This window comes from Hemicordylus capensis, chromosome 15 (genome assembly GCF_027244095.1).
Source record: "Hemicordylus capensis ecotype Gifberg chromosome 15, rHemCap1.1.pri, whole genome shotgun sequence".
Classification (NCBI taxonomy): Eukaryota; Metazoa; Chordata; class Lepidosauria; order Squamata; family Cordylidae; genus Hemicordylus; species Hemicordylus capensis.
The window spans coordinates 900,418-926,579 of NC_069671.1; the positions used below are offsets into that span (position 1 = coordinate 900,418).

The 26,162-nt window shown below is 53.3% G+C and overlaps 1 protein-coding gene across 1 annotated transcript in view; it reads left to right on the forward strand.

Annotated features, from left to right (window-relative positions):
- Positions 1-26,162, forward strand: part of SRRM4 (serine/arginine repetitive matrix 4) — a 120,342-nt gene that overhangs the window by 15,513 nt on the left and 78,667 nt on the right. Inside the window, exons 5-6 of the mRNA XM_053279873.1 lie at positions 6,045-6,177; positions 6,591-7,207. Of these exons, the coding sequence (XP_053135848.1) occupies positions 6,045-6,177; positions 6,591-7,207 (750 nt within the window). The remainder of the gene's footprint in view (positions 1-6,044; positions 6,178-6,590; positions 7,208-26,162) is intronic.

Sequence of the window (26,162 nt, forward strand, 5' to 3'; positions counted from 1 at the left end):
TTGCAGTGGGGCTCTCAAACCTGGGTCCCCAGATGTTGGACTACAACTCTTGTCATCCCCTGATGTGATGGCTTGGCCACCATGGCAGGGGATGATGGGCCTTGTAGTCCAGCAACGTCTAGGGACCCAAGTGTGAGAACCCCTGTCTTATGGAGCCATCCAGTGAGAGTGATGGGCAGGAGACTGAGGCCAGGAAGGGAAGGTCTTCTTCACCCATGGCAGGATGAACATGTGGAACCCTCTGCCACAGGCTGTGTTGGTTGCCAGAGGCTTTAAAAGGTGATGACTGAAATTCACAGTGGGGAAGGGGGAGGAGCTGGCTCTACTTTCATATTTACACATGCTCCTTTAGAAGTATACCCTGATGTTGGGTGGATTGGCTTTTAAAATTGTAGCTTAGGTGCTGTTTATTTTGATTTCCCCCTCCTACTCTGTGGTGTGTCATTTTTTGGCTTTGTGCACATTCTCAGCTATCGATTCAGAGCGCTTCATCACAAAGCTTAGTTGCTAGCTTTGCAAAAATGCACCACGAAAAGAGCCGGTGTGGACTCTGCACGCACACAGGCTTCAAGGGATGGCTTGCAGGCAGCCAGGGACACGTGAGCCAAGTCCAGCCAAGCCCGCACCCAAGCGGCCCCCGTGGGCCTGTCCGTATCTGCCTCTTCTTCCCCACCCGCCTAAGGAAGGAACGTGGGAGGCTCCTCCTGTTAGAGGGTGCTGATTTTTACCCACAATAGGTAAAACAGCCGAGCACTAAGGAATGAGCACACACTCCAGTTGCAGAGTAGGTAGCAGAGGATGGGTTGGATATTGCAGCTGTTTAGAGAAAACACATGGAGATCCTTGTGTGACTAAACACTAGACATTTATTGGTTAAATACACTTAGACAGGAAAGACCTACCTCTAATCTAAAGGACTACATAGTGGCTAGGTGAGGAGAGAGAGAGAGAGATGTTTCCATGATCTGCTCTCTAGGAGGAAAGGAAGGATTGTGACTCCACACAGGAAGTGCTGCAGAGTCAGTCCAGGGGTCATAGAGCAGGGACCGAGAGGGAGACCCTGACTCACTGTCTCTACTCCCAATCAATGCCCCTCGTGGTCATTAGGACAGTTGGTGCAGAAGGTCCATGCACTGGAAGTCCATCTCCTCACCCTGTGCGTACAACAACACCCCCCCCCAGGGCGGGTGAGTTCAGAGAGGGGAGGGCAGCAGGCAGAACCACAGAGCCGCTGGGCAGCCCTGCCCAGGTCGTGGTTGGCTTGGTTCCAGTCTTGTTCGCCCCACTCAGTCTTGATCCCAGAGAGAGGCTCCCAGAGAGGCTTACAGCTCACACTGGAGATCATGGAAAGCAATCCAGTGCCTGTGTGTGTGCTTGCCTTGATGGCAAGCACCGACGTGCCCAACTGTTCCAGGGCCGGCTTGTTCCCTGAGCAAGGAGGAGTCTGAGCTGCTGCTTGCAGGGGGGGCTGCCTTTGCCCCCCAGGCAAGAGGGGCGATGCCTGGCAACCCAATCCTGCAACAAGTAACTTCAGCTCAGCCCTGGTGATCCCCTGACTGGTCCCTCTCTTAGAAAGCTGCTCTCTCTAGAAGGAGGCGTGGTGAGTGGGGTAGAGTGTCGGACGTAACCCGGAGTTCGAATCCTCCTCGTGCCATTCGCCATAACCCAGGCTGACCTCCCTCTCAGGCTCGGTATGAGGGGGGAATGGGGCAGAGGGGGGGGAACGCATGCCATCCTGAGCTTTGTCAAAGGAAGGATGGGCTAAAAAAAATCAACTTTCCCATTTTTATTTTTTCTAGAATAAGGAGGAGAATGCACGTGCACACAGCCCCAAAGCAAAGCTAGGAAGTGGCCAGAAGGAGAGGTTAAATCAGGTTTACGACACGGAGGCCGCTACAGCGCCTGGGAGAAGGCGCCACACGATGACCCCGGGCTGGAAAGCGCCCTCCTTGGCAGCGCTCCAAGCATCCACCAGAGGGCACCCTTGGCCCTGCTTTCTCTGCTCTCCGAACTTCTGACTGCTCTGATGGGCAAGAGTCTTTGCCCAGATTCTGTAGTGCCCACCCTCTGGGAGGGGGTGCACAAGATGGGCAGAACATGACTGCAAGAAGAGCCCGGCAGATTTGCCCGATAGGAAGCTGCCAGTCAGACCCTTGGTCCATCGAGCTCAGTGTTGTCAACACTGACTGGCAGCAGCTCTCCAAGGTTTCAGGAAGGAGGAGTCTTTCCCAACCTTACCTGGAGATGTTGCCAGGGAGTGAGCCTGGGGCCTTCTGCATGCAAACAGGCACATGGCCCCACCAATTGTGCTTCAGCGGCTTGCATGCATGTAGTTGGGTGGGGAAAATACATGCCTGGCCAGGCAGGGCTAGAGGAAGACATCCTACAAGTTTACTGTGGGTCAGTTGACTTCCTTGGTGTTCTGCACCCACCTATGCATACCCAGCATGCCGTAGCTGCTGGGATCAGGTCCACTCAGGATGGAGTCTGCTCAGCTGTGAATCTGGAAACATCCAGTTAGAATCCTGCTTCTTCCGGAGACTTACATGGTGGCGTTAGGCCAGGGGAGGCAACCTTGGACCTCCAGATGTTGTTGAACTACAACTCCCATCATCCCCAGCAGCCACCGTTTATTGCAGCTGGGTACGTTGGGAGTTGTAGTTCAACAACATCTGGAGGGCCAAGGTTGCCTACCCCTCTGCCTTCGAAGGCAATCCTGCTGGCCTACCTTACAGGGTTGTTGTAGTAAGCATTACTGAGATAATCTGCAGATGCAGCTCTCCACCCGTCACCACTTAAGGCCAGTTGCAAAGCTCTAAAATTTTGGTCTCTTTCCCCGCTCTTCCTCTGTCAGTGTGTGGAGGATGGGAGAGGGGAGGAAATGATCAAAATTTCTTTCTAACTTTTTAAAAAAGGCAATTTATCCAGTAGTTATAAAATGCATTTGCTCAATGCCCAAAGCACTTAGGGATAAAGCAGACAGTGCAGAGAGATGCAGGAACAATTTCCGGATTTAAAACACAACACAACTGAAAAGGCAGATTCTGCAGGGAACAGCCAGCAGCCGAGGGGCTTTTTCACCCTTCCCTCTCTTGTCATTTGTGTACACCAGGGTTTGCAAACCTTGGGGCCCCAGATGCTGTTGGAGCTGGACTACAACTCCCATCATTCCCAACCACAGTGGCCTTTGTGACTGGGGGTGATGGGAGTTAAAGTCTAACAGCATTGGGGAGGCAAGGTTTGGGAAAGAAAGAAAGAAACCCTATACACAAAATCATGTTCCCAACTATGCTTCTCCCCTACAGGACCAAGCACCTGGGAGGCATATTAATTATGGATTAATTGATAAATTAGCAACACCTACACCCCACGTTCTATTTTTAAAAAATCCCTCAAGACAGAAAACGCAGGATCAATTGCAATTCAACCCCCTCAAAGCCCACATGCCACTGATTTTTAACAAGTGCTGCCAATTAAAACCTCTTGAGCAAGGAGTTTGACAGTGGAACTGTCTGCCAGGGGTGGCAGCAAGCAGGACTTGTCCCCTTAGCTAAGCAGGGTCTGCCCTGGTTGCATATGAAAGGGAGACTAGAAGTGTGAGCACTGGAAGATATTCCCCCTTAGGGGATGGAGCTGCTCTGGGAAGAGCTGGAGGTTCCCATTTCCCTACCTGGCAGCATCTCCAGGACAGGGCTGAGAGAGACTCCTGCCTGCAGCCTTGGAGAAGCCGCTGCCAGTCTGTGAAGACAGTACTGAGCTAGATGGACCAAGGGTGTGACTCAGTATATGGCAGCTTCCTATGTTCCTACTCCTCATGCCATGAGCGGTGGGCAGGGTCTTTATCATAGATAAGCGCCCCCATCGGACCACTGCCCTCTCCATTTCTGTCTCAGAAATCTAATATTTGGGACACAGCTTGCCCACCCATTTGTGGGCCCCCCCCCCAGCAGGTTTCTTCCTCTCCTGGTGCTGCCACTGGAGGTCCTCCTCCGCCAGAGATGGTGCAGCAGCAGCTTCCTGCGTGGAGCTGGGGGTTGGTCTAGAAGACCCCCGAGGCCCCTTCCCCCTCTAGCATCTGAGAAGTGAGAAATGGCAGGCAAGGAAAGGGTTAAGAGCATCTGGTGCCCCCCCCCGCGGCTGCCCCCTTCCAGACGGCTGCTGCTGCCTCTGATTGTGCTTCCCGTTTGCTTTGCACTTGCTGCGGGGGATCCAGGCCTGGCATCCATGCAGCTGCCTTGCCGGCATCACTGGCTTTGTCCTCAGTTGTGGTCGCCACATGCAGGAGGGAAAGGAGGTGCTGGTGGGATGGACTGTACCACTTAGGGCTGCAGGCGGGGGGAGGGCGGCGGGAGACCACTTGGGCTTGCCCCCCCCCATTTCGTTTTGTTTTAAACCCTCCCAAGCGAAAGCCAGCCCAAAGGGGAAAGGGCCCAGCCTAGGAGGGAGACCCACCCTGCCTGCCTGCCTGCCTGCCTGCCTGCTGGTTATGGCTGTGCTGTATTTGCTGGGCGGATTTGGTTTAAGGAGCGTTCCAAAATGGTCTGAAGTGGGACAGTCCCTGCGACCACCTCACCCTTGTGCAATGGGCCTACTCAGGAGGGAGGGAGACCAGGAGGGAGGGGAGAGGAGCTTGGCCACTTGCTGCGGGGGATCCAGGCCTCGCTGAGCTCCAGTCGGCAGTCAGGCCTCCGGAGTTCCCCCTGCTCTCTCCCCCAAGGGGCGCTCCGGGATCAAAACCAAATTGCAATTCAATTTGGCCTCTGCCTGGGCCTCTGCCTTGGCCACCAGCCCGAGCCCTCCGCCTCGCTTGCTCCCCATTCCTGGCCCCCTTGTCTTACACTTCTGCCTTGGCTCTGACCCCCGCTCATTATTCCTTTATTATTTCGCATCTCATGTTGTTGGACTACAACTCCCATCACCCCCTGCCACGACGGCCTTTGGGCTGTTTGAGAACCCCTGTGTCACAAACAAACCAAGATAGTGCTCAGGAAGGATCTACTGTATCTGGGGCTTAATTTAGACTGCAGCCTCACTGCACACAATGATGTCTGGGGGCTCATCCATAGCACAGGGAGGCGCAGAGAAACCATGAGTGCCTCTGAGCACCTCTTGAGTGCCTCTTTGTACTATCAACTAATCTCCCACCACCTGGCAGGCTTTAAGTGCTGATAAGGCTGGAGAGGTTATTTACAGGCATCCCATCTACACCTCCCTTAGCTAGAGCTGAACTGCATTGATTAATTGCTTAAATTAACTCATCAAAAGCTTTTTGATCTGTCGAAAAGGTGTGTCCTTGATTAGTTGGCCAGCAATTAAACAGTTATTTTAATGCCAGAATTTACGAAAGCAGAGTTCTGGGTGCCCTCTTAGATGAGACGTGTGTGGGGGGGGTCCTCCTTGAAGTTGCCTGCACAGGTGATCTAAAAGAGAGCCACTGGGCTTTTCTCCTTCCACACTGCTGCTTTATTAATGTGCAAATATGTGCAGATTCCATCAATGGAGCAATTAAAATGAATATGATGGATTACTTTAATGCAGGAACTCACAAACACCATGATGAGTGGTGGTGACAAAGCAAACACCCTTTTAGGAGAGGCATTCCCTGCCACACTCAGCCCTAATAACTGGACAAAGAGACACCTTTTGAAGGTGGGGCTCACTTCTCTTCTATTGAGTGTGTGGGGGGGGGGAGCACCTGGCCCTCTCCAGCCCCAGCACAGCACCCCTCCAGTGGTGGCTGCTGGTGTCTCCTTTGTGCTTTTTAGACTGAGAGACCTTCTGGGCAGTGAACTGTTCTCAGACCCTCTTAAGGCACACAGTTTAGGCATTATTACTCCTGCACGATAGGCCAGCAGACCCCCTTTAAAGGGGGGGGGCTCTCTCTTCTGCTTAGCAGCGGCAGAGCCATAGCCCCGATCCCACCACCACAGAAGAGTGTCTCCCCAGGGGGGCTGGGGGGCTGCTGCGGGCTCCTCCTTTTTTTTGATATTGTGAGCTCCTTTGGGGCAGAGAACCTTTTCTTTGGGGCTCATTTCTTTTGCTAGGAAAACTGCTTGGAAGACGCTTTCGGTGGAAAAGCAGCATCCCAAGGCTTCTGATCACAACCACCAGAAGCGGGCCGTGATGGAGGCGGGCGGCATTCCCCACAACCAGCGGCTCCGCGGTCTTTGTTTCCCCGTCAGGAGAGGGACGGCGTGCGCCTTCCTGGGCAAAGGCCTGCCGCATAGCTAGCCAGAGGAGCCCCGCCGTGCCAACGATTTCTGCGGGGTGGGGTGGGGGGGCGGCTTTTCCGTGAGCCCCTCTGGCCCTCCCCGCCACGTGCTGCTTTGGCAAGGGGGGGGGGGTGCTGCTTTCCTCCTGCCCGGGCCGGGGCGAGGAAGTTTCGAGTTCGCAGCCGGAGTGCGCGGGGGGGGGGGTGATGCTGGGCGCCGGCAGATGGTGGAGAGGGGCGTGGGGAGAAAGGGGGGCGGGGCGGGGGGGCCCAGCTTCCTCGGAAAGTGAGATCTGAGCAGCGAGACAGACGCAGCCTCCTGCCTGCCTGCAGGTGGGAGAGCCTGTTCTTTGCCCCCCCCCGCCGCGCCGCTTTCCAGAGTGGGAGGGGTGATGCAGGCGAGTTGGAGTGTTCCTCCCCAGCCGCCCCCCCCCGCCTGAGTCCGCGCGCCCTGCTCGCCCGGGTCCCCCCGCCCCCAGTGGCCCCTCCCAGGCCGGCGCCCAGCAGCAGCCACGGCGGCCCCGCCACTTGCAGCAGCCTCAGCCCAGAGGCGCCCTTTGTGAGCGCGGCTGCTCGGGCGGCGGGCTGCCTTTTGTGCGCGCCAGAGAGGAGCGCGGCGGGGCGGGCGAGCCCTCCCGAGCGCCTTCGCCGCCTGCCCCGCCCGCCGCCCGTCACGTGGCGGAGGAGACAAAACCGAGCCCGCCCGCCCGGCGCGCAGCCACAGTCCCGGCCAGCGCCTGGCGCCCGCCCGCTCCGCTCGCCCAGCCAGCCGGCCGGCCAGCCACCCTCCCCGCCGCCTCCCGCGCCGCTTGCCGCCGGGACCCTTCAGCACCCTGGAGAGCGCCGGGCGCCGGCCATGGCCAGCGTGCAGCAGGGCGAGAAGCAGCTCTTCGAGAAGTTCTGGCGAGGCACCTTCAAAGCCGTGGCCACCCCGAGGCCCGGCAGCGTCATCGTGGCCAGCATCACTGCCCGCCGCAAGCCACTGCCACGGCCCAGGTAAGAGGAGCGGGCAAGTGCCCCCCGCCGCGCGCAGTTAGCCGACCCTCCGCTCCCCTTTCAGATCTCCAGTGTATGGGGCGCCCGGAAATGCACCGGGCCCCTTCTGCGCCCCCCCCCGCGCCATTTCTTCCCCAGGAGAGCTCCCCTGGGGTTCACACGGGGGCAGCGGGGTGGGTGAAGTGGAGGGCTTGGCCACAGCCAGGCCCCGCCCCAGAGCCTGAGGGCAAGGTCGGGGGTGGTCTTGAGCGGAAAAGCGCAGGGGGCAGGATGGCGGGCAACTTTTCGCTGGGCTTCCAGAGGGGAGAGTCTGCTGCTGCTGCTGCTGCTGCTGCTGCTGCGGTGGTGATCATGGTTACTCCGTTTCTTCTTCTGGCAACCCTTTGCTGGCGGGGCGGGGTGGGGGGTGGGGGACAAGGACGGAGTGCTGGACACTGAGCCTTGGTGGTGCGTGTGTGGACCAGTTGCTCCAGATTTCCGTTTGGATGGCATTTAAAACCAGTTTTTAATTTCTCGTTACCTCCCAAAGGCATTCAGGATAGAGTTGGCTGAACACTGAAATAACCACATCTAGGAGCACTGATGTGTCACAGGAACATAGGGAGCTGCCGTATACTGAGTCAGACTATTGGTCCATTTAGCTCAGTATTGTCCACACAAACTGGCAGCAGCTTCTCCAAGGTTGCAGACAGGAGTCTCTCCCAGCCCTGTCTCGTTGGAGATGCTGCCAGGGAGGGAACTGGGAACCTCCTGCTCTCCCCAGAGCGGCTCCATCCCCTGAGGGGAATCTCTTACTGTGCTCACATGTAGTCGCCCATTCAAATGCAACCAGGGTGGACCCTGCTTAGCTAAGGGGACCAGTCATCCTTGCTACCACAAGACCAGCTCTCCTCTCTGTCCTGGCTGTGTGAGCCGTGACACGGATTCAGGCTGCCCCCTCTGAGCGCAGACTGGAGACGGAACAGGAGTGGGGAGGGGAATGGGAATCTGACCTTTTATCACTTTTTAGCCACCGTCATGTGTGAACCACTGAATGTTGAAAAAGTGCAATGGGACTGCTGATATATCAATGATCCTGCCAAGTCTAGGATACGGAAGTGGAGAGGATCCACTTTCCCCCCTTCTCTCTTCTTGTTTCTCTAAGCCTCTCACCTTCAGGCCAGGGTTCTCACTTCCCAGCTTTGCCCCCCAGATGCTGGACTACAACTCCCATCACCGCCAGCCACAATGGGGTGGGTGTTGTAGCCTGACCACATCTGGGCTCCCTCGCTTGGCCACCCCGCCAGAAGACCTGGCTAGACTGGAAACTCCTGCCTGGCTGATTCTAAGCTTTTGTGCTGAACCAGATACCAGAATCACTTCTTGTAGACCGGACGGAGGTCCGGGACTTCTAAGGGGCTGAGGGCTTTGGGGAGACAGCAGCACCCAGGATTTCTCCGGGCTGTCCTCTAAGAGGAGCTCTGGACTCTTGCGAGGCAGCTTGTGGTAGCTGGCAGGATTGAGTTGCCCGCCGACCAAATCCCCATGGAGACAGATGCCCCTTTGCTCTGGGGATAAGAGCCACCATTCTGCTCACTTGGATTCTGCTTTGATGGCCTCCAGTGCTGCTGCGGAGACCATACACAACTCTCCTAGACAGCAGCGTGTGACCCAGTGTGGGGAGGAGGAGGTTACGGTGTAGAATTGGGGAGAGATCGGTTCCCATCACCTGGGGCCGTGCAGGCTACTGGGCTGTAGTGGCTTATCCTAATGAGTGCCCGGCTTGCTTGGGTTGCTCCTCTCTCACTTGCCCTGCCCAAGGGCCATTGCAGGCTGACCACTCACAAGGCAGAGCTGAGCAGTTAACCACACAGCTCTACCTGAAGAACAGCCAGCTGTCAGGCAGCGTGGGGCAGGGGAGGAGCGACTCGGGCTGCCTTCTTTGGCACACCCAAAGCGCATTAAGGGTGAGCCACTCAAGTTACTGGGCTGTGCAGTGTAACCTCCCTCTTCATCACAAACTATTATTTATTTATTTATTTATTATTATTATTATTATTATTATTACATTTATATCCTGCTCTTCCTCCAAGGAGTCCAGAGCAGTGTGCTACATACTTGAGTTTCTCTTTCACAACAACCCTGTGAAGTAGGTTAGGCTGAGAGAGATGTGACTGGCCCAGAGTCACCCAGCTAGTATCATGGCTGAATGGGGATTTGAACTCGGGCCTCCCCAGTCCTAGTCCAGCACTCTAACCGCTACACCACGCTGGCTCTCTCAACCATTGAGGTGTCCCTATACCTGTAGCAAATTTGGTTCAATGCAGTTAGACGGTTCACAAGTTGGCCCACTTGTGCCTCAAACGTTTACGCATCCACCATCTTGAATTGGGGTGTGTGGTATCATCACAAACTATGCCATTGAGGTGTCCCGATGCGTTACTCACACTACAACGGTACCAAATTTGGTTCAAACCAGTTAGGCGGTCCACAAGTTGGCCCCCTTGCACCTCAAACATTCATGCATCCGCCATCTTGAATCATGGTGGATGACCTCATTACAAACTACATCCTTGAGCCGTCCCTATGTGTCCCTCCCTACAACTGTAGCCAATTTGGTTCAAATTGGTTAGGCAGTTCACAAGTTAGCCCACTTGTGCCTCAAATGTTTGTGCATCCATCTTGAATTGGGGTGGGTGACACATCCTCACAACAGCCCTGTGTGGTAGGTTAGGCTCAGAGAGAGTAACCTTCACAACTGAGTGAGGATTTGAACCTGGGTCTCCGTAGTCCTAGCATCATACTCTAACCACTATGCATGCTGGCTCTGTCTAAGAAGCCCTGAAAATGCAGGTGTTGGATATCTCTACCCAAGAGCAACATTATTTTAGCTCAATAAAGTCTACTCTTCAGGGTTGGGAGGGAGGGAGGCAGGATTGTTTTTTAAGAGCAACTGAGGAATGCTTTAAAACTTGTCAAACATATGCTATATTGTTGCATCTGGGGTGGAGAGTTGGTCTTATGGCAAAGTGTGCCGTCAAGTCAGTGTTGACTCCTGGCAACCACAGAGCCCTGTGGTTGTCTTTGCTAGGTTGTCTTTGGTACAGGAGGGGTCGACCATGGCCATCTCCTCCCGCGCAGTATGAGATGATGCCTTTCAGCATCTTCCTCTATCGTTGCTGCCCAATATAGGTGTTTCCCATAGTCTGGGGAACACACCAGAGGGGATTCAGACCGGCAGCCTCTGGCTCTTATGTCTGTATGTTCCTCAGAGCCAGGGGAGTCTGCTGTCAAAGGTGCCTTGATTGGGATGGTGGGGGTTTATTTGTTGTTTATTCCTTGTGTTTTTGAAAATGGATCTCTTACTAGGCTTTAGAAGCAGCTTGGATTGCAACCATTAGCCACCATTATAGTACATAACTAAAAACAAAACCCACAATAAAGTAGCCTGAAGCGATGGGTTCTAAACACAGCCGGCTTAAGGCCCCGATCCTGGCCTGGGATGCATTACATGAACTCCTCCCTCCTCTGCCACGTTTCACATTTGTTAAGTCATTCCTCCTCAATGCAGCTAAAGTTCAAGCGGCAGCCATATGAAAAGCAAGAAGGCACCACCGATGAAAATGGGTTTTTTAAAAAATCCGGGGATCTTTTCATAGTGAGTGAAAGATCATCCCAAATGGAAGCCCTACGAGAACCGACTCCTGCGGCGTCCTTAGTTGTTTGGTTCCTATTCTTCTCTCGGTGGAATGTCCCGTGGACTGTTCTCTCTGTGTGTGTCCGCCTTCCGAGCTCCTCTGTTCTTGTCAGGCTGCTTTGCTTCTCCTTTGTTCTCTAGTTTCCCCTTTTAATTTGTTTCTTGGCTATTCTTTTATTTTAAAAAAACGTGGTCTTCCTGGTTAGAAGAGGAAGGTGTTTGTGACCTTCTTTGAAGATTTTTGCAAACGGAGATGTGTTTTGAAATCATCTGCACTTACATTTAATTGCTTGTGATACTGGAAAATCCTAAGAGAGAAAGCGTGGGGGCCGGGGAGAGACGGGGAGTGAGATCGACTCAGACAGGTGTTGATTAACCTGAGAAGCAACTGAGCTTATTTCAAGCATAGGAACAGAGGCAGCTGCCTTCTACCGAGTCAGACCCTGGGTCTATCTAGCTCAGGATGGTCTACCCAGACTGGCAGCGGCTTCTCCAAGGTTGCAGGCAGGAGTCTCTCTCAGCCCTCTCTTGGAGATGCTGCCAGGGAGGGAACTGGGAACCTCCTGCATGGCTCCATAAACACAAGCGATGGGAAAGGGTGTGTGTGTGTTGAGTGAATGCCCCCCCTCATTTTGAAGACATACTCATGGATACGGACAGAAGCAGCAGCAGAGAGGCCTGCTCTCCATCCCCGGCTGGCTCATCCAGCTTGGCCTCTCTGAAGCGGAACCTACCTTTGGAGTGGGCGGCTTGAAAGGGGCTTGTGGCATCTGGACTGGTGAGCCAGCCTGGTCAGGATGATTCAAGGGGGCTGAGCAGAAGGGGTGCAAAGCACTTCCGGGCAGGGGTTCCCCCAACCTTGATTCCCCAGGCGATGTTTATTTTATTATTTATTTTATTTTCTAAATTTGAAGACCACCCCAAACCTCTGTCTCTGAGTGGTTTACAACAACATCAAACAGATTATAAATGAAGACCTTAAAACAATTTAAAACCACAGCCCAGTTAAAAAGCTCGGGTGAAAAAATAAGTCTTGAGGGACTTCTTAAAAGTTGCCAGAGATGGGGAGGCTCTTATTTCAACAGGGGACACATTCCAGAGTCTCAAGGCCGCAACAGAGAAGGCCCCGTCCCTGCATAGCCGGAAACCTATTGGGAGCCAACAGAGCTCTTTTCGTATAGGAGTAACATGGTCTCTCCGAGATGACCCGGAGACCAAACTGGCTGCATCATCATCATCATCATCTATCTGATTTCTATACCACCCTTCCAAAAATGGCTCAGGGCGGTTTACATGGAGAAACAACAAATAAATAAGATGTTTCCCTGTCCCCAAAGGGCTCACAATCTAAAAGAAACATAAGACAGACACCAGCAACAGTCACTGGCAGTCCTGTGCTGGGGGTGGAGAGGGCCAGTTACTCTCCCCTTCTCAGTAAAGAGATTCGCCATGTTAAAAGGTGCCTCTTGGCCCAGTGAGCAGGGGTCAAGCGTGGCTCCCCCGCTCAGATGGCCCTCAGCCATTGTGGCAGGGGGTGATGGGAGTTGTAGTTCAACAACATCTGGACACCCATGTTTGAGAACCACCCCCTTGCAAGGCAGCAAGAGTCATGCTGCAGGCAGAACCAGCGAGGAGGACCACGCAAACCAAAGGTGGGTGGTCTGTGGGAGGCGTGGTCGGGAATCCAGGGCTGCCTTTAAGGGCAAGCACAGAAGCAAGGCTGGCTGGCTGCTTTTGTTGCTGCTGCTAAAAATCATGGCGGACATGATCCTGATCCCGAGGCCGCTCTTGACGCAGCTGGAGGCTTCCTCACTGCTCAGCGCACACGGTGGGGATTTCACTGACCTTCCCTGGCCCCGGAAGTGCTCTGTGCCTTCCAAAAATACAGCCCCGAGGAGGGTCATGGTGGCCAACGGCCACTGTAACTGGAGATGATGGGGGTTGCAGTGCAGCAGCATCTGGGCCACCCAAGATGGAGAAGAACCCTTGGTCTCTTTGGGTGTCTGTGAAGAGTTAATAAAGGGTTGGCATGAGCCAAATGTGGTGCATGGAAACCATGATTTTTAAGCTGAGAAGATGTGGCCAGCTTATAATTGCCCCTTAAATAAAGGATAACTTCTGTAAGTTATTCTCTTGCCCAGGACTGGTGTCAAGCATCAGCATCGTGGGCAGCTGAGGAGGCCCCGGGGCCCCTGGAAGGGCCTGTTGCTGCTCCCAAGACCACCTTTGTGCCCAGAGCCTTTGCGTGGTGGTGGTGGCGGTGGAGGAGAAGCTCTCTTGGGGTCCCCTCTGGTAGGGAGGGGCCCACAGAGGGCTGCTTAATGCCCCCCCCATGCGCAGAACTGGCCCTGCTCTCGCCCCCTTCAAGGACTCTGCCATGCTGGGGATGTGGGCAGACACGGGGCCTTCTTCCTCTCGCTCCACCACTGAACACAACTACTGTGTGGGTCAGCAACAACAGCAGCTGCCACGGAGTGTTTTGAACACGTCTTAGGTGGGGTGAAACCCCATTCCAGGGGGGCAGGGGGGGCCTGTAACCCCACCTTGGCTTCAGCTCTGCTCCAGAAGTGAAGCACCTCCCATGTTCTGAAGGTGGAGGAGGGAGAGGGCAGCGGTGGGAGGTGTGGGGCCGAGGAGGAGGAGGAGGAGGAGGAGCCCAGACCGGCATCCCCCCCACCCCTAGAAACAGCTCCGTTCCTAAGCGGGAGTCAGGAGGGGGTCGCTGCAGTTCCTTGCCTCCTCGTTGCCTTGGGTGGCTGCCATTAATTTCATCCTCGGATGCCTGAGGAATCCTGCTAGTTGACTGCCGTTTCCAGCCAGAGGCAAATGCTTTTGTAGATTGGGTTTTATATTATCCTGGAAATTTACTGCCACACAGTTAATTCCAGAACCATTCTCTTTATTACGGAGCCAGCCGGCAGGCAGCCTTTACCCACTGCTATCTTCTGGAAACACACACACACACACACACCCTCTGCTGCTCGACACAAGTTGCCTCTTTCTGTAGTTCTTCCAAATGGCATGATAAACTCTAGGAAACAATGTAGAGTTGCACTGGCAAAAGCTTTACCCGTGGCGCTGATTAAGCCACAGAAGCTGTTCCACACACCATGTGGCAGCAGCCCCCCCAGTTCTGCCATAGGGCATGGAAGGGACACACAGCTCCAGCTCATCCCCACTCTCTGGCATCCTGCAACATTCTGTCTGGCTTGGGTTGACTCCTGACAACTTGCCCTCTGCAACACCCCAAATGCACCTCCAGCTTTCCTCTTCTCTGCCTCTCAAGGAACTCACCTGCTCCTCCACGTAATGCTGCAGGCAAAGCCAGATTTTATATTTTCCAAAGAAACCTCACAAGGGAACATCCACTGTTGTTTCTGCCTCCCTCGCTCAGTGCACCCTGTTGAACCTGCAATGGTCAAATCTGATTACGGCTGCAATTGTATGCATGCTTTCCTGGGAGTAAGTCGCACTGGATATAGCTGGACTTACTTCCAAGTATTTTAATTTAATCTACATTAAATTATCAGTCCTGCACTCTGTCTTAAGATGAGTCGTAACCAACTCCCTCTGATGCACAACTGGCATGTGTGTAAATAAACCAAATACTACAAAGGATTGTTAAAAACTACAGCGTTTGCAAGGGGGTCAGGGCAGGGCAAAAGAGGGGGCCAAAATCTCCTCCTCTCTTTCATGTTTCACAATTCACGGGTGCTTCTCCCAACTTTCTTTAGCTGGTGGCTACCATTCCCCCCAGAATGCCCCACTACAGGGCAACATCAGAGCGAAGCATTGTTTGGGTCATTCACCTGGATGTGGGTGGGGGTCAGCCACCAACTCCAAGAAGCTGAAGAAGAGAGAGCTAGAGCATCCCCTCCTGAAAACTGCGCCCCCACCCAGAAAATTGCCCAAGTGTCCCCCACTGTGGAGTCTGCAAGTGACGTGTGGGTGGGGTGGCTGCTCTCGGGGCCCAGCCTTACGAGTCACACTGGCTGGCGTCCTCTTGATGTTAGGACATCTGTTCTGTGCGTCTTCCATTGTTTCCAAAGGGGCTGGCAGGGAGTAGGCGCCCACACGCTGTTCTAAGGAGGTTCGCAACAGACTCCTCGGCCTGCCTTTGCCCTGAGCCCCAGCCCTCCCCTCGCGGCTTCCTAACGCCAGGATTCGACTGCGCAGAGTGTCAGCCATTCGCCCGTGGCAGAATTCTTTCCGTGGCATCCTTCCCTTGATTGGGTGGGAGAGAGCCCAGACAGCCCTGTTATTTGGCCAGGCAATCTCAGAGCCACTTTCCCTTCATCAGCTCCTGATCCGACTTGATGAAAACACAAAAAGGTCCCCAAACGGCAACTCTGTGGATAAATTGCACCCATTCTGGTAAAACAAAATCCAGCTCTCGCTTCCCCCCCCCCGCCCCCAATTCTGATGTTAGCTGTGCAACCCTCAGCTCTATCCACTGCGGGTAGAAGGAGAAGGAGAAGCAGGAGAAGCAATTTAGAGGCAACCGTCATTGTTGTCATTTCGAAGAAGAAAGTAGCTGTCATTTCGGCAGAGCGAGAGAATGGCTCTCTACCCATTTGGTTCAATCACATTCCGTGACTTAATGCCCAAACTTCTGCTTGCAATTCTAAGTTCCATTTGCCTGGAATGCATGCAGAGCGGGTGGGGCAGCCCATCTTGCACAGACCTCCTCCCTCCCTCGGCTTTCTCCCTCTTGACAGCCTGTGGTTACCACCGCTTGGTCCTCTCAAGAGCTCCATAATGGGTGGTCGGGGAACTCATGTCTGTCTTGCTCGGAGGAGTAATTGATGTCAACGTTGGCTCTGCAGGGTTGCCATCCTCCCCACTCGCACACATACACACACACCCCTGCTTCCACCTCCAGGATAACTTTGTACCGTAAGCTGAGACTCTCTGCATAGACAACTATTTGCATGTGGAGTCCTTATGGTTCCGCCTTCCCACTCATGGCGACAGGCCCTGCACATACAGTCATATGCTTGTCGGACCCCTTCTCCCCTAGAACTGAATCCATAACAGTTGGAGGCAGGGTCAGAGGAGACAGGGAGGGTGGGGTTGTGGCAGTGAGCGTGAAACCATGCCCCCCCCCCACCCCGTCCACACATTTGTTCTACATGAGGACATTAGAAAGTTTTTCAATGGGGGTAGAGGTAAAGTTGTGCCATCAAGTCAATGTCGACTCCTGGTGACCAAAGAGCCCTGTGGTTGTCTCTGGTAGAATACAGGAGGGGCTGACCACTGCCATCTCCCGCACAGTATGAGATGATGCCTTTCAGCATCTTCCTGTATCGTTGCTGCTGTCATCTCATGAAACTGAAGGTTGGGGAATTTAGGACTGACACGACGAAGTACTTTTCCATCATTAATCTATGGGATTCCTTGCCATGGGATGAGGTGATGGCCACCAGCTTGGGTGGCTTTAAAAGGGGCTTAGACAGATTCATGGAGGAGAGGACTATTGATGGCTACCAACAGGTTTCCGGGCAAAATGCAAAGTGCTGCTTATTACCTATAAAGCCCTTAATGGCTTGGGCCCACAATATTTAAGAGAACGCCTTCTTCATTATGAACCCCGCTGCCGATTAAGATCTTCAGGGGAGGTTCGTCTGAGGGTGACGCCGGCAGCTCCCCTGGTGGTGACTCAAAGGCAAGAGCCTTCTCTGTAGTTGCCCCCGGGCTGTGGAACGCTCTTCCTGCGGAGATTTGAGCTGCTCCATCCCTGTTCACTTTTAGGAAACAGCTAAAGACACATCAATTCAGCCAAGCTTTTGAGTTAGTTGCTGTTTTTATGGATATTTTACATCAGATTTTAATATGTTTTAACTGTTAAATTCTTGCTTTGTTTTATTCTTAGTTTGTTTTAAACTGTACACCGCCTAGAGACTTCGGTAGTGGGTGGTATTAAAAACTATGAAGTAAATAAATAAATAAGTAATAGTTGCTCAGGAGCCATTCCTTTCAGTCCAGAGATGATCCTCTGGCACCTAAATGATATGACGCACTGATTAATTCTGACAGTGGAGAGAATAAAAATAGTCACTGGAAGAAGGAGCATTTCTATAGCGTTCTGTATCGGCTGTAAAGCACGTTCCCCAAGCAGTTGTCGGCACTAGGAAGGGCCCGTTTCTCGCCTGTGCACCTGCCTGAGAATTGAGACCTGAGTGTGAGACCCTTCTCTGCATGCTCCGGCTGCCCCTGGGGATGATGGAGAAGGCCTTTTCCGTGAGAGGCCATAGTTCCAGGGCAGAGCCTGCGGAAGGCCTCGGGTTCAATCCCTGGCAAGTAAGGACTCTGGAGAGCCCCGGCCATTCTGAGTAGACCACACTGAGCACAATGGACCAGGAGTCTGTCCCTGGAGGAGTTGGCTTCCTAAGTCCAGTGGAGACACCTGGTTACGGGACGCTCTTCCCAGAAACTCTCCTCTGGTGCCACATAGGAACATAGGAAACTGCCATATACTGTGTCAGACCCTTGGTCTATCAAGCTCAGTATTGTCTTCATAGACTGGCAGCGGCTTCTCCAAGGTTGCAGGCAGCAGGAATCTCTCTCAGCCCTGTCTTGGAGTTGCTGCCAGGGAGGGAACTGGAAACCTTCTGCTCTTCCCAGAGCGGCTCCATCCTGCTAATGGGCAATATCTTCCAGTGCCCACACTTCTAGTCTCCCATTCATATGCAACCAGGGCAGACCCTGCTTAGCTATGGGGACAAGTCATGCCTGCTACCACAAGACCAGCTCTCCTCCATTATTCAGTTTTAGGGGGAAACGTTTCTGCTTGTCCAGGAATTTTAAGGATGGCTTTTATTGAACAGTGACGGACTGGGTGACAAGTGAATGGTTAGAATCCATCATCATTATCTGGGCTGGTCGGCTGTCTTTGGTGTTATCCAGTTGCTTCTATGATGTTCAGATATTGCCCTTTGCAAGTTCTTTTTTTTTTTTTTGTCCAGGTAAACGTTGTTTGATCGCTGTCCCCTGGCAGCACCTCCAGGTAGGGCTGAGAAAGGCTCCTGCCTGAAACCTGGGAGAAGCCGCTGCCAGTCTGGGTAGGCGATCCTGAGCTAGATGGACCAAGGGCCTGACTCAGTATAAGACACGTGTTCCTATCGGAAATTGTGTAAAAACTGAAAAGGAGGGCTACAAAGACCCGAAGCAGATAAACAGCCCCTGTACGACAGACCAGGATTATTAGCCCCATATTCTAGGGGCTGGGGAGTGGCAAGGCTGAGGCTCAGAGCATCCGGCAGCATCTCCCAGAGAGGGCTGAGAGAGGCTCCTGCCTGCAACCTTGGAGAAGCCGCTGCCAGTCTGGGTAGACAATCCTGAGCATGATGGACCAAGGGCCTGACTCTGTATATGGCAGCTTCCTCTGTCCCTATATTGTCGTTGTCAGCAGTGGCTTCTTGTCACATGCAGTTCATTGGGCTCAGGGCAAAGCCAAGATTTGAAGTGGAGACTGTCAGCTCGGTCTCTGTGAGATCCAGCATGAGCTCAGCCCTTCAGATGTTTTGGGCTGCTCTCTCTGCAGGGGTAAAGATTCCAGCAATCTACTGAGAAGCAGCAGGATGTGGTTATTTCAGACTCAGCCGGGAGGGAGCAGGTTTGAGATGGGAGAGTTCGTTCGTTCGTTCGTTCGTTTGGCAGAGCACGTGGACGCTCCAGTGGGCAGGAGGGACCATCCGTGCAGTGGCGTGGAAGGTTTTGACATGGGCTGGGGGACTGTCCGGCCGAAATCCAGCTCTGAAGGATGCAGACCCTCCAGTTTTTGACAGATGGAAAACAAGCATGCCTGTTCCACACGAAGGGCACCAGAGTGTTTTGTGGGACTGAAGGGAGGCCTGCCAGAGTATGTTCCAGGTATACATTTGGCAAACTCCCTGGACTCTTTGCGGGGCTGCTCAGATGGGAGGCTCTGGCGCTTGACTAGTCCCAGTGCCGGGCTCTTTTCCTTCCGCCCCGTCCATGTAGTGGGTTCTAAATCTGGATCCATCAGGGAAGGGAGGGCAACGTGCCAAGGACCATCATGGATTTATATTTCTGCCCATCTAACAGTGTTATTGCCTCTTATCTATCTATATAATTCTCTTAGACGTACCCGTCGCTAATCTCACACATGGCAGCTCTCGCGAGAGTTCGTGAGCGAGGGGAGGGGGAGAGGAAAGCGGTGGTGGTGGGGAACATAAGGCCAACGGATAGGCCAGCAAATGGGCAGGAAGGCGGGCAGGCGGGGAGAGAAAGCAGCGGTGGTTGGCAGGGGGAGAAGGCGGCCGGGGGGGGGGTGAGAGAAAGCGGCGGTGGCAGTGGGGAGGGTAGAGAAAGAGCGGGGGGCAGTGGCCGAAAGTGGCGGGCAGCTGGAAAAAGCAGCTGGCCAGAGAGAAAAAACATTGGAGTGGGGAGGGCTGAGATCGAGGGGCCGAGAATGAGGGAACACAAGAACAGCCCTGCTGGATCGGGCCCAAGCAGGCCCATCTAGTCCAGCATCCTGTTTCACACAGTGGCCCACCGGATGCCACTGGGAGCCTACAGCAGGAGTTGAAAGGGGCATGCCTCTCCTTCTTGAGGGAGAAGTAGAGGTGCAGATGCTCAGCACCCGGGCCAGCTCGTTTTTATTAATTTACTAGTAAAACAGCTGGCAGTCTGCAAGCATATTAACGTCTTATCTCGCTGTGACTCTAGTCTCTTCCTAGCTCTATGAGGTCTCATTCCCCATGCTCTCCCAATGGGAGAGTTTCCCCTCATTTTCTGGGACATTAATGCATTTTGATGGGGTTTGGGGTGTTTTTCTCGGGTCTGGGCAAGGTCTGGAACCTACGTGCAAAAACAGCACATCTGTACTGTTTGTGTTCTGGTCTGGGAGCTCCATGTCGGCCCGTCAGTCAGTGAGGCCCAAGCAGATTGATAACAGGACAGCGACAGCCAGCACCATCCGTGCATGCAGCAGTGTTTCCGGTGGTTTAAAAAGCGTTTGCTTGCCTCCGGGTGCTTGAAGTCGCCCTCCTGTGCTCTGCAACATCTACAGGCTGAGGAGAAGGTTCCACAGCAGCCGGCGTGCCGCACGTTGTGTGTCTTGTTGCACAAGGGTAGCTGTACTGGTACAACCCTCCTCTGGAGCACAAGCTCCTGACACAGCAGGGCTGGCCAGTGCCACAGCCTTGCACAAGACGTCTGCACTAATGCACCAGGCCCCTTGTGTCTGGAGGGATCCAGTCAATGGGGAAGGTGGGACACGTCGGCAGCCGGGTCTTTCCATTGCCTTCCTCCTCCAGACAGGCATCTGGCCTGGATCACACAACAGCTCATTCCTCTGGGAAGGAGGCCAGGTTTGTAGCATCTCCAGGCAGCTGGCTTGTCGCTGCCCTGCAGGAGGTGACACCGGGGGGCTTTGGATGTCCCCAGCTCATCACGACTTTGCCCACGATAAAACAGGCTGAAGGCATGTATATTTCAGGCCAGGGCACTTTCCAGCCTAGCTGCTCAACAGCAGCAAAATGCCTCCGTTCAGGCAAGTCGCAGTCAAAACGTAAACAGCAGGGGGAGCTGTCTCGCGGAAACGAACAACCCGGGAAAACAGCAACTTTTTCATGCCGGATATACGACGTCCTTGCTCTATATCGCAGTGATTAAATCCGCAACAAGGTGAATTTGGAAATGTGAACGGCCCCCCTGCTGTCTGTGTAGGGGCTGTGGTGTCATGACGCAGGAGGTGTGGAAGCCACTTCCAAGATATGACACAACCTCATTGCAGGGTCTAGTCTGGAAAGCGCCCAGTAGTCAATCACCTGAAGGGCCGTAGTGGAGGTGGGCAGTCTGGCTCTCAGAAATAACTATCAACTCATCCTGTTTTCGTCCTGACCTTCTTCTCAACCGTGCATGTAGCAAAATGAGGTGGTAGTAATCAAGTAATCACGGGGATTGGCAGGTGAGAAATGCCATCTTGAAAGCTCCACCCAGGCAAAAGTCCCTGCAAACCAAAGAAGCTCATCAGGTTTCTCTTTGCTGTGCTAGATTTCTGCATGCAGGGAGGGGTTTTTAAAGGTCAGGCTGAAGACCAAGGAGCAAACGAAGCGCTTAGAGACCCTGGGGAGGAGAGCTGAACCCTGGAGAGTGACCAGGCTGGCGAGACTATTTCAATAAGGCATCCATTCAAGGGGAAAGTAGTAGAGGGAGCCATTTCCCCCCAAACAGGGAGCAAACAGGGAGACAAGTCTGTGTGCAGCCCCCGCCCCCTGCTTCCCCCTCTCATTCCCCTGCAGTATACGGCGTATTTGCCACTCACTTGGCTGAACCCTCCAAGAGGCTGGAACTGAATTGAAACATCCCCTGCCTGTCTTTTCTTATTCCAAAACAAGAGAGGAAATGCAGACCGCCCCCCACTTGCCTCCCTCCTCTAGATTGTTGTGAATGTTTCGGTGTTGGTCTGGGGGGTGGGGAGTTGGGGGCTTTGGTTCCACAGTGTGGCTGGAACCACGAGGTCTCAGCGGTTGGGTCGGTTGGGTCGCTGAGCTGCCTGCAGCGTGGCGGAATAAATCAGATGATCAGGAGAAAGGCCTCCTTTCAATTAACCTTTCCCGGAGCTTGTCAGCGCCAGGTGTGGCTCTGAAGCCTGTGCATGGAGCAGGACCAGTCAGAGCAGGGCCTGCCACGTGCTCCAGATCTCCCCTGTGCAACGTGGCATCGTGTTGGGTTTTTGAACGTTGCTTGTGGCAACTTGGCCTAGATCAGCCTCCCTAATTCCGAGGAGGGATGGCAAATCCACCCACTCCCCGTCCCCATTGATCTCAGCTGGCCTTTATAACTGGAGTGGCCCCCTCCCCACCCTAAGCAGCCCTCACACTCCCTCTGTCCCCACAAAGGGCACCCAACTGCCCCTCTTAGCCGGAACTGCGGCACGAGGTTGGGCTGTCACTCCGTGGTGCAGCTCTTGCCCCAGGCCCCATCCCTGGCAGCATCCTCCAGAACCAAGACTGGGGAAGACCCCGGCCTGAAACCTGCTGCCAGGCAGTACCGGCAGTGCTGAGCCAGAGGGACCAGGGGTCTGACTCCTGGGCAGCCTCCCCAGAGGGGGATCCTGGCGGCTGGTTTGGAGAGGTCCAAGAGGGCCAGCAGGGTTGCTCTTCTCCTGTCACTGGCCTCACCCCACAAGGTGGCCAAAGAGGTTTCCATTCCCAAACCAGGCCTGAAGCCCCATCGGAATGGATCTAGAGAACGGCAGAAGAGACAAGCCCTCTCCTCTCCCCACTGGGCACCCCCTTTACATCCTTACGTAGGGGCGGGGAGGGGGGCAAGGTTGCCTTTTGCACCTTGCTTCAGAAAGAGGGAGGCCAGCCCCTCTTTTTCGAGTGTGCTTGAATGAGCTGAGCACATCCAAGAGACAGGAATGCAGAAGAAGAAGGACCTCCCTCCCTCCGTCTCTGCCCGCACTGGATCCAGGGGTCATCCCATGAAACCGATGGCCGGGAAATTCAGGACCGACAAGACGAAGGACTTTTTCACACTGCACAAAATTAACGTGGCAATGTGGCAATGTGGCAATGGCCACTAGCTTGGATAGTTTTAAAGGGAGTTTAGACAAATTCATGGAGGACAGGTCTATCAGTGGCTACTGGTCTGGTGGCTGGTGGCCACCTCTAGCCTCAGACACAAGATGCCTCTAAATAGCAGTTGCAAGGTATTCTGTGTGTACATTTAAAAGGAGAGGAGAGCTGGTCTTGTGGTAGCAAGCATGACTTGTCCCCTTGGCTAAGAAGGGTCCACCCTGGTTGCTACGAAAAGGAGACTAGAAGTGTGAGCACTAGAAGAGATTCCCTTCAGGGGATGTAGCATCTAGATTCCAAGTTCCCTACCTGGCAGCATCCCCAAGATAGGACAAGATTATTATTTTTTTTAATAGGACAAGATTTTTTTATTGAACCAACAAACTACCAAAGCATACAGGGCTGAGAGAGATTCCTGCCTGCAACCTTGGAGAAGCCGCTGCCAGTCTGTGAAGACAACACTGAGCTAGGTGGACCAAGGGTCTGACTCAGAATATGGTAGCTTCCTAGGTTCCTATTTTGCACTTGGTTCTGGTTGGTTGACCTTGGAGGTCCTACTAAAATTTAAAGCCTGAAGTCTGCTCACCTCTGAGGTATGATTTGAGCCTTCACGATGACCATTGTTATTAAAGGTAATTATAGGTTGGCTACTCCAATGTCCTGGCTGGTACCCGCAGGGGTGTAGAGGTCAGCATGAAGGGATGCCCACTTGACATGTCCAGGGATCCCATTCTTTGGCCTGAGAGCATCTGTCAGTCTGCAGGGGCATCCTCGAGGTGTTCAGTGGGAGTTCAAAGGAGATCAGGACCATGGTCAGCACACCGTGGCCAGAGGACTCTGCTTAGGCACCCTCCCTGGGTCCAGAGTTAAGCGGGATCCAATGCCCCTCCCAAAGGCTGCTCCAGGAGGGATCTGATACAGCTTAAGCCGCCCCCCTGCCCACTTGCACGCCATTCTCTCTGAGGAAAACTGTGGGGAGTTGAAGGAGCAGTGCCCTATTCTTCAGGAGCTGGCTCTGGTGGCCAGGTTGGGAGGTCTCTTGCTGCTTTTGGATTTGGTGCAGTATTACAGGCCTGCCGCCTGGGCAAGAGGAGAGGTCTCCTCCGGTACCTTTAAGAGATGCACAGAAGAGGGGAAGTCATCAGGGGTGGCTTTTCTCCCCACTGCATGACAAGGGGTAGCTGCTGGCATCTCCTCTTCTGTGCACTGCTTAAAGGCACAGGAGGAGACCTCTCCTCTTGTCTAGGTGGCAGTCCTGTTGGAGGGGTGCTCCTTGGCATTGCAGAAGCTTCCCAGGAGTCATCCTCAGAGGCAGCCAGCAAGGTGGGGCCACCTCCTGAGACCGAGCGGGTCAAACTAGGAAGCCCTCCACACGGAACATTCCTGCATCTCACAGGAGGCTCTCGTGGCTCCCACCCAAAGGGAGTGCCTGCTGACATGATTGGCAGCTCTTCCTAGCCACGGTTCCTGCACCCAGCCACCGTCATCAGAACAGGAGAACAGCCCTGCTGGATCAGGCCCAAGGGAGCCTGTCTAGTCCAGCATCCTGTTTCACACAGTGGCCCACTAGTTGCCGCCGGAAGCCCACAGGCAGAAGCTGAAAGGGGCCTGCCCTCCCTCCTGCTGTTGCTCTCCTGCAACTGGTACTCAGAGGCATCCTGCCTGGGAGGCTGGAGGTGGCCCACAGCCCTCCGACTAGTAGCCCTTGATAGACCTCTCCTCCATGAAGTTATCCAAACCCTTCTTAAAGCTGTCCAGGTTGTTGGCTGTCACCACATCTCGTGGCAAGTTGATGATGTGTTGTCTGAAAAAGTATTGCCGTTTGTTGGTCTTAGATTTCCTGGCAATCAATTTCATGGGATGACCCCTGGTTCTAGTGTTATGGGAGAGGGAAAAGAATTTCTCTCTCTCCACTTTCTCCACCGCATGCATGATTTTATAGACCTCTATCATGTCTCCCCGCAGTCGTCTTTTTTCTAAACTAAAAAGCCCCAGGAGTTGTAGCCTTGCCTCCTAAGGAAGGTGCTCTAGGCCCCTGATCATCTTGGTTGCCCTCTTCCGCACCTTCTCCAGTTCAACAATGTCCTTTTTGAGATGTGGTGACCAGAATTGAACCCAGTGCTCCGGGGGTGGCCGCACCATAGTTTGTCGTTGTCGTCTGCCATGCCACCAGCATTTCTCCTGATAGCGGAGAGTACCAGTCCTGGGCCGTTGTCTTCTTGACCCCAAGAAGGAGGCACGTCCCTCCCAAAATATCTATAGGTAGTGGCCCTTTTTTAAGGGCTCAGTGCATGGAGGAGGGAGGAGTCATGAAAGGGAAAGGCAGAGAGAGAAGCATATTCACAGAAGCACTCAGCACGGAGGATTTACTCATGCAGATGAGGCCAGGCTGTGTGTTTGCCACAATTCTATGAAACTACAGAAAAGCCACAGAAAGTGGTATTGGTCCCTAAACGCAGGCTTGGCTTTCGTTTTCAGCCTGGCTTTTAATGATATCCAGTTTTAGTTTTAATTTTAATCTGGTTTAAATGTGTTTTTAATTGTTTTGTTATGTGTTTTTATTTCAATGTAAACTGCCCTGAGTTGCTTTAGGAAGGGCGGTATATAAATTGAATGAATAAATAATAAATTAAAAAGACAAAAGTGTGTAGCCCTTATGGTTAAAGAGATGTGCTTCGAAATATATGGGAATGCTGAGCACAATCTTAAAGGCCAGAGTATGCAGCTGCATAAACTGCAGAAGGCGAGGCATCAGTACCAGTATATACCGCCTTGCTCTTCACTACTATGAAAAGGAGCAGAGCAAATTATGCAAAATAGCAAAACGGCAGGATAAATTATGCAAAATAAATGTGCATGTAGTTCGGCTAAAATAGACTGCAGAATTCATGTGCATGCTGCTGATTTGTCTCCAGATCTGATTCAAGGTGCTGGTTATCACCTTGAAAGCCATTCATGGTTTGGCCCCTGAATACCTGAAGGACGGCCAGCTCCCAAAGGCTCCTGCCCTCTTGAGCAGACCATCCCGAGAGGGCTCTGCTCCATGTGCTGATATTGAGAGAGGCTCAGTCATTCTGCATGCAGGACGGGGCCTTCTTGGTTGTTGCCTCTAGCCTTTGGAATGGACAACCCAACCGCTTCTCAGCCTTCCTAGCTCCCTTTTGGAAGCCACTACAGACCTAGGTCTTATGTCAGGCCTTTGTCCTCTAGAGGGTGCTGGGTTGTTTTTTTGTTTTTTTGTTTAATTGGTACTGCTTTCTGAGTTCTATTTTATGGCTTGATTGTTCTGTCTTTTCATTGTTATTGACTTTATTATGGTCTTCATATTTCAGCTGTAAACTGCCTTGAGATATTTGATTAAAGGCAGTGTATAAATATAAGAACATGCTACTGCTCCCAGCAGTATCTAGAACTATTTTATAATTCTGCATACTTTTGCTGTGATGGAAATTACTTAATTGCTGCATAATACCTGTGCAGCTTATTAGAGAGGCAGTGTGGTGTAGTGGTTAAGATGTTAAATTGATACTGGGGAATTCTGGGTTCAAATCCCTACTCGTCCATGAAGCTCATGCGGTAACCACGGATCACAACTATGTCTTAAAATAACCATCACCAGCTTGTCCTTAATGAGTGGGGCAGTGGCGGGGTGGGAGAACCATCCTGGGAACCCGAGACAGCTGTGCCTCCTTCGGTGCCCCCTGGCCCATTAGGATGAGCCACTATCAAT